The 12175-nt window shown below is 39.6% G+C and overlaps 1 protein-coding gene across 1 annotated transcript in view; it reads right to left on the bottom strand.

Moving 5' to 3' along the window:
- The window catches only part of PROM1 (prominin 1), a 117289-nt gene that overhangs the window by 51867 nt on the left and 53247 nt on the right, over positions 1-12175 (bottom strand). The window contains exon 5 of the mRNA XM_024119531.2: positions 1745-1865. Coding sequence (XP_023975299.1) covers positions 1745-1865 — 121 coding nt within the window. The remainder of the gene's footprint in view (positions 1-1744; positions 1866-12175) is intronic.

Here is a 12175-nt window from a genome sequence, read left to right as displayed (position 1 = left end):
TTTATTTATTTATTTATTTATTTATTTATTTATTTATTTATTTATTTATTTATTTATTTATTTATTTATTTATTTATTTATTTATTTATTTATTTATTTATTTATTTATTTATTTATTTATTTATTTATTTATTTATTTATTTATTTATTTATTTATTTATTTATTTATTTATTTATTTATTTATTTATTTATTTATTTATTTATTTATTTATTTATTTATTTATTTATTTATTTATTTATTTATTTATTTATTTATTTATTTATTTATTTATTTATTTATTTATTTATTTATTTATTTATTTATTTATTTATTTATTTATTTAATTTTTGGCTGCGTTGGGCCTTCGTTGCTGCCTGGGGGCTTCCTCTAGTTGCAGCGAGCAGGGGCTACTCTTCGTTGCGGTGCGTGGGCTTCTCATTGCGGTGGCTTCTCTTGTTGCAGAGCACGGGCTCTAGGCCTGCGGGCTTCAGTAGCTGTGACTCATGGGCTCTGGATTTATTTATTTAATCTTTGGCTGCGTTGGGCCTTCGTTGCTGCCTGGGGGCTTCCTCTAGTTGCAGCGAGCAGGGGCTACTCTTCGTTGCGGTGCGTGGGCTTCTCATTGCGGTGGCTTCTCTTGTTGCAGAGCACGGGCTCTAGGCCTGCGGGCTTCAGTAGCTGTGACTCATGGGCTCTGGAGAGCAGGCTCATAAGTTGTGGTGCATGGGCTTAGTTGCTCTGCAGCATGTGGGATCTTCCTGGACCAGGGCTCGAACCTGTGCCCCCTGCATTGGCAGGCGGATTCTTAACCACTGCGCCACCAGGGAAGCCCTCTGCTGAGAGGTTTTTTAAAAAGATGTTCCGAATAGACAAAGCATAAATGTGCTTCTGGGATACAGAAAAAAGGTACCCTCAGGTCACCCTGTCCCCAGAGACAACTTCCGTGCGTGTTGTGTGTGTCTCTCCTTCCCAGGGAATTTTACACATCTATACAGATATTAACAAATAACTGTTTATAAAACAGAAAGGTTTCATTACCAGAGTAACTTCAAGCAAACGATGGGGAGTTAATGATATTGTGAAAAAGAAAGGACAGAGGCACCAAAGATTTTTTCTTTTTAAAAAAAGTCATGGGGATTCCCTGGTGGCGCAGTGGTTAAGAATCCTCCTGTCAATGCAGGGGACACGGGTTCGAACCCTGGTCCGGGAAGATCCCACATGCCGCGGAGCAACTAAGCCCGTGCGCCACAACTACTGAACCTGTGCTCTAGAGCCCGCGAGCCACAACTACTGAAGCCCGCGTGCCTACAGCCCGTGCTCCGCAACAAGAGAAGCCACTGCAATGAGAAGCCCGCGCTCCGAAACGAAGAGTAGTCCCTGCTCACCACAACTACAGAAAGCCTGCACGCAGGAACGAAGACCAACACAGCCAAAAATAAATAAATAAAATTGAAAAACTCATGAGACCTTTAACATGGTTAAGCACTTTTATAATAAGTAATATAATTATATGTTATACCTTACTAAAAGAAATAAAGTAAAATGAAATAAAATAAAAGCACTAATTCTGAAATTATGCTTTGTATTCTTTCGAAAATCACTTGCTAGGCCTTTATTCCTTTATCTTTAAAATTAAAAGACAACACCTGTCTACAATAATTATAGGGTTTCCAGAAGGTCCAAATAAGATTCCAAATATACACAGGAACTCCCAAAGGCCTCAAACACAAAGCATCATGGGATATATAGATTGTGGTCCTTACCCCTGGAGTTGCATTCAGGAGGGTTCTCAAGTCGTTGAAATTACTTTCTGACAATTTCCGAGTCTTTTCAATGTGAGTCCTTATGTGTTGGTTCGCCACAAAACCATAGATGATACCAACGCTGCAGGAAAAGGAAAGGAGAGCATTTACTGTGGGAGCCATGGCCATGTGGCCAGGTGCAGAGCAGCCCACAGCCGGGAGGAGGCGGAAGGTCTTCCTGTGCAGAGAACCCCTGCTCCCCAAGCCCAGCCCTTCCACTGCTACAGGCTTCCTGCCTCCATCCCATAATCCACCCACCACCAAATGTGGGCCACGGAACAAGACTCAGTCCTCTAGGGGAAGACACATATCCATTCAAGACACGTTGCTCTGTTAAATATGAGTCTTATAAATAGAACAATGTTCATGAAATAGAAGTTACAAAGGTTATAAGACAGGGTGTGGAATACAGTCTCGCTTCTGTACAGATGCGAATGTAGGTATACACTCTCCGTGCAGGGCGTGCACATACACACACACACACACACACACACTACATGCATACCTCTGCTCCCCTCAAGAAGACTGTCAGGAAAAATACTAAAATGATAAGAATGGTTTGGGCTTTCTAATGTTTTTCGTTAATCTGTCTTTGTTAGCTACTTCATTGTCCAGGTTGAAAGGAAATGTGAATTACTTTAGCATTAAAATACTATATAAGCCGCAAGCCACAGAGTATACACCGTCTCCTTCCACTTTATGTGAAGTACAAAATCAAACAAAATGATGGTGCTAAAAGTCAGTGGTTATATTTGGGGGAGGGGTGGGTAATGGTGTAGTTAGTGTGTTCACTTCATAGAAATTCGCACATATGTGCTTATGATAGGAACACTTTTCTCCATATAAAATGCACTTCAATAAAGAAGTGTTTTCAAAAACACTACATGAGGGCTTCCCTGGTGGCGCAGTGGTTAAGAATCTGCCTGCCAATGCAGGGGACACAGGTTCCAGCCCTGGTCCGGCAAGATCCCACATGTCGCGGAGCAACTAAGCCCGTGCGCCACAACTACTGAGCCTGCGCTCTAGAGCCCGCGAGCCACAACTACTGAGCCCACGTGAGATTAACTACTGAAGCCCGCGCGCCTAGAGCCCGTGCTCCACAACAAGTGAAGCCACCGCAATGAGAAGCCCACACACCTGCAACGAAGAGTAGCCCCCGCTTGCCACAACTAGAGAAAGCTTGTGTGCAGCAACGAAGACCCAGAGCAGCCAAAAATAAATAAATAAATAAATAAATAAATAAATAAAACCACCACATAAGAGGCATCTTACATGAAAAGTTACTCTCCATGAAAATAAAAACCGTATTTTTCGAGCCATCTGAAATGTCTACGTTTAATCATTTTAAGAGCTCTTAATGTCTACTAATTACTAACAATCCCCTGACAAATTAATTTGACCAACTGGTTTGTTTTTCTGTCAAGGCCTTTAAACATTAAAGTGTTACATTTAAGATTGCTAATCACAAAGGCCCTGTTGAGGATTTAGCCACTAGAGGGCAGCAAGAAATTATATAAACTCATAACACACCCTACAGAAGTTACCTCCAGAAGTTAACAAAATTTTTAGTTTGTAATAAATTGTTTGTAACCATCCAATGGAAGGTGTAACTATGTTTCTAGAAGAAAGTTTTGCAAATAATACATAAACTTTGGGGGGAAAATTCTGATGCAGAATATGAATACTTCTGCTTCCTCACCAAAAGCAACATCTTAAGCATGATGCATTCATATATTTACAGGTATCATGGCCAACTGTCCATTTTTGCACCAAAAGTCCCACATTCCCAGGAAACCTCTCAATCTTGGGTAACTGGGGAGTCATTTGCCCCATTTCTGTCATGAGTCATTCCAAGGAGCATTGCTGGTCTGGTTACCAAAGGGGAAGGGGGAGGGGGATAAATTAGAAGGCTGGGATTTACAAATACACACTACTATATATAAAATAGATAACCAACAAGGGGCTACTGTATAGCATAGGGAACTATACTCAATATTTTGTAATAACCTATAAGGGAAAAGAATCTGAAAAATAATATATATATATATATATATATATCTCACCGTGCCATACACCTGAAACTAACATGATAATGTAAATCAACTATACTTCAATAAAAGAATAAAAAATTTTTAAAAGATAGAGAAATAAACCTATTTTTCCATAGCAATATTACATAGGTGCATTGCCTTTCCAAACTAATCCCCCAAAGTCTGTAACACAATGTTGAACAACATTTCTTATGGTTAACAAGGTGCAGTGGGGACTTCCCTGGTGGCGCAGAGATTAAGAATCCACCTGCCAATGCAGGGGACACGGGTTCAAGCCCTGGTCCGGGAAGATCCCACATGCCACAGAGCAACCAAGCCCGTGCGCCACAACTACTGAGACTGTGCTCTAGAGCCTTCGAGCCACAACTACTGAGCCCACGTGAGATTAACTACTGAAGCCCGCGTGCCTAGAGCCCGTGCTCCGCAACAAGGGAAACCACCACAATGAGAAGCCGGCGCAACGCAACGAAGAGTAGCCCCCGCTCGCCGCAAGTAGAGAAAGCCCGCGCGCAGCAACGAAGACCCAACACAGCCAAAAATGAATAATAAATAAATTTTTAAAAAAACAAGGTGCAGTGGAATATGCAATAAAGGAGGAACATGAGACTTGGGTTCTGGTCCCACAACTGCCACTGACTCATACTGTGTGAGCTTGAGAATGTCCCTTCCCTCTGTGAGCTTCAGTTGGCATCAAAAACTAGAAATTAGATTAGATCAGTGCTTTGCAGACTGCAAAGGAGAGGGGTACTGGATGTCCAAGAGGTGTCTTCGATTTTTTTTAAAGTTTGGGTTCATGTTGATGATAATTTTTAAAGATCTAATTAACAATATCTGACATTTGAAAGGACCCCCTTAGAATCCATTTTTGTCTGTCTTAAGTCTGCATTGGTATTTATGAGGCTGGCATTACACCAGAGCAATAATAGTTATTAAATGACTCACTCATGCAAAATAAGGCCAAACGACCCAAAATAATGACTTTGGAGTAGTGTCAACAGAAGGGGAAAAAAAGCTGAGTCATAGTAATGTACCTGGAGCTTTATTTACCATGCCAATTTTCAATCATTTTACACCATGACAAGTCAGGATCACCATCTGAATATACCTGCCCACCAGAGGAATTCACACTGGGGGCCCTTGCTCTCTCCCCATCATGTCCAAATTATTTGTCATTCGTCATGCTCCAGACCCATTTTTGTCATATAAGTCAAAGTGAACTTGGGAAACAAACAGCAAGTCCAAGTCCACGTGGCTTTCCCTGAACCCCCTGGATAGGAGAAGGACGTCTTGCCTTGAACTCCCAGAGGTCTCGCGCTGAAGTTCTGATGGGTTTTTCTCACTTCATACTCTATTTTGCCTTTATTTCCACCTATGTTTAACTTCCCTACAAAGAGGTGGAAACTGCTTCTTTGTCAACCTTGGGTAATGCAGGGTCTCGTGTCCATGGTGGGTGCTCAGTGAAGGCGGATTTAAGGACTGGGCTTTGTTTCATCGGATCCATTTAGAAGATTAGCCATATGTTCAGAATGTCCAAGTCAGAAACTATCTTTGTTCCTTTATTGAATAAATGCTGTTACTCCAAAAATCATCAATCAGTAAACACAGCATTGCAATACAATGCTGAATTTCAATACACCATATTTAAAAGGACACATTTCTGTTATAGATCTAATTAAAATGAAAGCATTAATCATTTTTAAAAAACTGTACTAAACAGAATTCTGGGATAGAATTTAGCAACTTTCAAAGCTGATTTTCACACTCATAACTCATTGTAAATTTTATATTTAAATTAAAGACAGCAAATTCAAATGCCTACACAGGCAGGCAGAAAGCATGAAGGGCAAAGTGCCTGGTATGGACCTGTGGGAGCTGGAGATAAAGATGGGGGTGGGGCAGATGCTTTGTGGCTCCAGTAAGTGCTACCATGATGGAAGAAGACCAGATCTTCCAATTATTCACAAAAATCTGGGAATCTGGATTCATATGTAAAATCTCCCATTTCAGAATTTTTTTTCCCATTTTTAAATATTAGCAACAAATCAAAGAAAAAAGTTTTAAATACTACACAAACCAATTGATGGTCTCCATTTGTAATCCCAAATTTAAAACCCTTAGTTAAACACAAATAGAGAATTTAAAAGTTTTTCTTTTTGTTGTTGTTGATTCCTTATCATTCAATGTTCCTTTAAGCATGCACACAAAAAAAATCACATGAAATTAATGTTTTGGTTTTTTTGTTTGTTTGTTTTTTTTTTTTTTTTTGTGGTACGCGGGCCTCTCACTGCTGTGGCCTCTCCCGTGGCGGAGCACAGGCTCCGGACGCGCAGGCTCAGCGGCCATGGCTCACGGGCCCAGCCACTCCGCGGCATGTGGGATCTTCCCGGACCGGGGCACGAACCCGTGTTCCCTGCATCGGCAGGCAGACTCTCAACCACTGCGCCACCAGGGAAGCCCTTGTTTTGTTTTTTTTAAACACCAGTCAACTATTAGGATATGATGATAATGAGGGAAATTCACCTCACACAAAAAGGGAATAAAATTTCAATCAAATGATAGTCAAATGACTATCAATTCTCTGGCATTGACACAAAAGGCTTTAGGCTATCGAAAATTTTATGTAGTACAACAAAATCTCTTGAAATTTTTAGAAGATAGGAATTTATTTTTATGACATATTAGCACTATAACTTCTGTATTTTATATGGACAGACTGATTTTCTCTACTTAAAAGTAAATACTTAAAAGTTTTTAGAGTATGGCTAAACATTTAGAATTTGTAGCAGTTTTTTCTACCAATTTCTACTGACAATGAAATTAGCCAATAAGAGCCAAATAAATGCTCTGTCTGTAACTGATCTCTTACTTTTTAAAGATAATTTTTCAATTTCGATTTCAATTTTATATAACTAATTCTCTCATTAAGCGAGTCTCATGATTTCCAAGGCATGCTAGCTCAATTGCTTTTCTGGAAGCTTGTGGCCTCCACGCCAGGAATTGACATCACATTGTAACAAAAAAAAAAAAAAAAAAAAAAGATGAAAATAGCCATCTTCCTGAAAAGGACTGGGATTCAGTTTCACCACAGTAATTGGCAAAAGCTGACTTACCCTACTGGGAAACTTAGAAATAACCTCTATTCTGGAGAAATAAAGGCACAGCTGTTCCTTTTTGTTGTTGCTTATAACCTTTTTGAAATTCTGAAAAATGCAGTGATGACAAATGCAAAGGAAAGGAGAGAAAAGTTGGCTTTTTCTGGAGTAAGACACATCTGCTTAAACAGTCCACAGTGAGACATGGAAACGTAATCTGCTGATGGTCAAACAGACTTACGTAAACATATGTCAACGTCTACGGAATTCAAACACTCTGCAGCTGCCTTTGGAAAAGCTCAAACGGAAAAAGAATATGACCACATATATTCCACATATACTAGGGGATCTTTCTCATTAACACCTATGCCTTTCTCAATTAAAAAGATTTCAAAAATTTTAATAAAATGGGATGGATGAAAAATCAAGACTAATTTAAAAACCAACTTCTTTTTAAATTGTAACAGTATTCAGCCACAAAAAGGAACTGAGCCTGATAAAAGGCAAGTAGACTGCTCTGGGCTTCTGAAAGAATTTTTTGAAAATCATATACAAATATTATTTATCACTAGTATCCAATCTCTGCTGAGGTCGATGGAAGCAGAGGCTAATACCTCGTTTTCTTTCTCTTTCCGCCTTCTAATTTTGTGGACATTCTTTCCCCTCTTATTTTATTCTAATCTTCTGATTTTGTGGACATAAGTTTCTTCTCCTTTTTGTCTAATCATAATATGGAAATTTCTGTTTTCTCCTGGTCTTTAATCTTCTTGGCTAGTTTTGATTACGTGCAAACAATTACTCAACTCATGCTGTTTAAGATACTTGCAAACCAGTAGGTGTTCTAAAATGACATCAAAATATCTATTTAAATTAAAAAAAAAAATTCAAAGCAAAGAAGTCTAAACTTATAGTTTGGATTTAAAAGTAAACAAAAGAAGTTTAAACTTCTAGTCTGAATTTAAAGTAAACAAAACAATCTCAAATATTACTCTTATTTAGACCTATTTATAATCCTTATATAAATTCAATGTATTATGTGAAATAAATTAGTTTAAATTTGTCACTTAGCCTCAAATAGTTGATCAACTTTGGTTTAATTGTACTGAAATTTAAAATTGTTATATTAATTAATAAGTTTTACTCGGGTGGGGAAAATATCCTAACTGATTGTGTAGGAGGATAGACTCAGATTATTTTTTTAAAGACTTTTCTAAACTAAAATATACTCAGGAGAAAAAAACTTACCTAAATGTGTTTGATGGGTCTGAGTTCTCAAGAAAAAAAGATATATTTAGCATTCATTTTATATAAAATGAAAGCCAAGTTTACTTCTGACATTGTAGCTTTAATGTTTATATATCTTTGTATTTAAAACCTCATATAAATAATTCAATCAGTTCAGGGTGAACTGTAAAGTGTATATTGCATAATTATATGTAATGCAAATAAAAGTGCAATTTAAAAATAGAAACCCAATACAGGACATATGTTCCATTAAAAAAACTGAAAGCCCATTATTACATACGTGAACATTTATTTGGGTAAATAAGTACATGCAATAAAGAATTTTCCTGAAGTTACATCATATGTATTTATATCAAGTGAAAATTCTTAACTTGTTAAATAAGTAATCATGCTAACAAGAAGCCCTAAGGGCAAGTATTTTCAAAAGGCACTTTGTCACCTGAGCCTCATCTTTGATGTCTAGGGTATACAAAAAGGAAGACACACGGCTGTCCAAGTCTTTGGATGAATGAAGGATGTAAGTTTCAGGCTTAAAGGAAATGCACAAGGGTCTGACTGGTCTTTCGGCTATAATCGACATTCTTCTGGTAGCTGGGGGGAGGTAAATACTCCCACAGCTGTAGGGTCTGTACATTCCTGAAAATCCTTCAAACACAAAACAGAGAGACAGGGGAAATCTGTAATTACCACTGCCCCGATCCTAAGCTGCCTTTCAGAATTCAATGTGAAGAAGCAGTTAGATTCAAATTATGGACAGAGAGAACAGGGACACAGAGGGAAACACGAGAGAGACAGACAGAGAAACCCACACCCCCGTCTTGCAGATGAAACACACCCACAAAAACTACCTGGTGGTTAAACAAGGGTGCATGAAATTAGCTAACACATTCACTTGGATCCTGTTTATAAGTATATTGTTAAGGTCTATTTTTTTTTTCTCAACATCTTTATTGGAGTATAATTGCTTTACAATGGTGTGTTAGTTTCTGCTATATAACAAAGTGAATCAGCTATACATATACATATATCCCCATATCTCCTCCCTCTTGTGTCTCCCTCCCATTCTCCCTAACCCACCCCTCTAGGTGGTCACAAACCACCGAGCTGATCTCCCTGTGCTATGCGGCCGCTTCCCACTAGCTATCTACTTTACATTTGGTAGTGTATATACGTCAATGCCACTCTCTCACTTCGTCCCAGCTTACCCTTCCCCCTCCCCGTGTCCTGAAGTCCATTCTCTACGTCTGTGTTAAGGTCTATTATTTCACTATTTTCAGCAGAAGGATATCTGTTCAAAAAAACTGACTGCTTTGGAATCAGTGGCAGTGCACTGGCTTTTGCTTTTTGTGGGGATTTTGTGGTTTTCCAAATTTAATTTTTAGTGTACTTAATTCAGTAAGTAATAGCTGAGTGTGGTAGATAATTCAAAAGAAACAAGAAGTCTGGTTGCAGTAAGAAGCGAGTTTGCTTCCCTCCCCTTCACAGCCACCAATTTCCTTCCCAGAGGCAACTTGCCTGGCCAGGGTCTAGGCAATCCTTTCACATGGTCTCTATGCAAACATAACAAAGTGTTCACATCCCCCTCCTTTTGTGTTTTTAATCACTGGTGTTGTGTTCTAACACGTGGTCTACAAACTGCTTTTCTCACTGCGTCTCACCTGGGGACTGTTTCGTGTCAGCAACTCTAGAACTGGCCAGTGCTCTCCAATGGGTATATGGCAATATACCAATATTCCAGTGAATGGTCCTCCAAAGCATACATCTCACCATGCTTCTACTGATGGCCACACTTCAAGAACTTTTCTTCTTGGGTTAGCAGCCCAAACTTCAAAACTAAATTGTTCTGTTTAATTTTATTTAATTTCTGTTTAATTCTGTTTTCTGCTTAAATTCCCCAATATCAGTTATTCAGCAAAATTTGAAAGATCTTACTCATGGCTACTGAGCAAATGCGGTGCTCGGAGACACATCAAGGAGGATGTGACTGACACTCCTCGTTGTCTCTGGGTCTCCTTGAAGCCTAGCATTACTCATGTCATAGGCACTTTATTTCTGGATATGACACACTGATTGAATGGATGAGGGAATGTGGAAAGATGACCAAGTATCACAACCAGGGGGCCGGTATTGTGAAGCACAATCCTCAGATGAGGAATCTGATTTCACAACTAAACTTCTTCGTCTTAAAAGCAGTGTACATCTAATCTGTCAGTCCATTGGAAAACTTATGGGGCAGCAGCAGGGGCTGCAGAAGAAACATCCTAAATCATGAAGCGTGCTCCAGACTTCAAGAGAGGTTCCATATTATTTCCAAAAGGAAGTACACATTTAGAACCAGAAATATGCAAATTCTCTAACTGGGTAATATATCACTAAAGTATAGGTTTCTGCCTGCAGATCACCCTGCAGAAACACTGAGGAAATGTTTAATGAAAATGGTACACTATAGGAGCTGGATTTTTAGATTTATTTATATATTATTTATAATAATTATTATTTATTTTTAACTCAATAATAGAGTCTTTTTTTTTGGCCATGCCACAAGGCACGTGGGATCTCAGTTCCCCGACCAGGGATTGAACCCGTGCCCCCTGAAGTGGAAGCATGAAATCATAACCACTGGGCCACTGAGGAAGTCCCAATAGAGTTTTTATGCTACGTTTTAAAAGTCACAATTTTGAAGATAATTCTCTAAAGAATCTGTGAATGCAACAACAAAGGGTAATTACCACCTTCAATGGAGAGAAAGGTATAATAAACCGATTTCTTTCTCACAAGAAATTCCAGCTTAATTGCAAACTCAAGAAAACTGGGTATATAGATAATGTTTTGGAGACTGGTTCAAGATGGCAGAATAGAAGGACGTGCGCTCACTCTCTCTTGCGAGAGCACCGGAATCATAACTGACTGCTGAACGATCAGACAGGAAGACACTGGAACTCACCAAAAGAGAACCCCACATCTAAAGACAAAGGAAAAGCCACAATAAGATGGTAGGAGGGGCACAATCACAATAAAATCAAATCCCAAAACTGCTGGGTGGGTGACTCACAAACTGGAGAACAATTATACCATAGAAGTCCACCCACTTGGGTGAAGGTTCTGAGCCCCACATCAGGCTTCCCAACGTGTGGGTCCGGCAACAGGCGGAGAAATTACCAGAGAATCAGACTTTGAAGGCTAGCGAGATTTTATTGCAGGACTTCAACAGGTCTGGGGGACAAGAGACCCCACTCTTGGAGGGCACACACAAAGTAGTGTGCACATGAGGACCCAGAGGGAAGGAGCAGCGACCCCATAGGAGACTGAACCAGACCTACCTGCTAGTGTTGGAGGGTCTCCTGCAGAGGCGGGGGGCAGCCGTGGCTCACTACGGGGACAAGGACACTGGCAGCACAGGTTCTGAGAAGTTCTCCTTGGTGTGAAACCCCCCGGAGTCCGCCATTAGCCCCACCAAAGGGCCTGTAGGCGGCAGTGCCGGGTCACCTCAGGCCAAACAACCAACAAGGAGGGAACTCATCCCCATCCATCAGCAGACAAGCAGATTAAAGTTTTACTGAGCTCTGCCCACCAGAGCAACACCCAGCTCTACCCACCACCAGTCCCTCCCATCAGGAAACTTGCACAAGCCTCTTAGGTAGCCTCATCCACCAGAGGAAAGAGAGCAGAAGCAAGCAGAACTAAAATTCTGCAGCCTGTGGAACAAAAACCACATTCACAGAAAGATACACAAAATTAAAAGGCAGAGGGCTATGTACCAGATGTAGATGATGAACAAGATAAAACCCCAGAAAAGCAGCTAAATGAGGTGGAGATAGGCAACCTTACAGAAAAACAATTCATAATAATGATAGTGAAGATGAGCCAGGACCTCGGAAAAAGAATGGAGGCAAAGATAGAGAAGATGCAATAAATATTTAACAAAGACCTAGAAGAATTAAAGAACAAACACCTAGAAGAATTAAAGAACAAACAAACAGAGATGAACAATACAATAACTGAAG

Source organism: Physeter macrocephalus, chromosome 7 (assembly GCF_002837175.3).
Source record: "Physeter macrocephalus isolate SW-GA chromosome 7, ASM283717v5, whole genome shotgun sequence".
Classification (NCBI taxonomy): domain Eukaryota; kingdom Metazoa; phylum Chordata; class Mammalia; order Artiodactyla; family Physeteridae; genus Physeter; species Physeter macrocephalus.
Note: the sequence above shows the minus strand (reverse complement) of the source record. Positions and strands in the feature narration are given on the sequence as shown.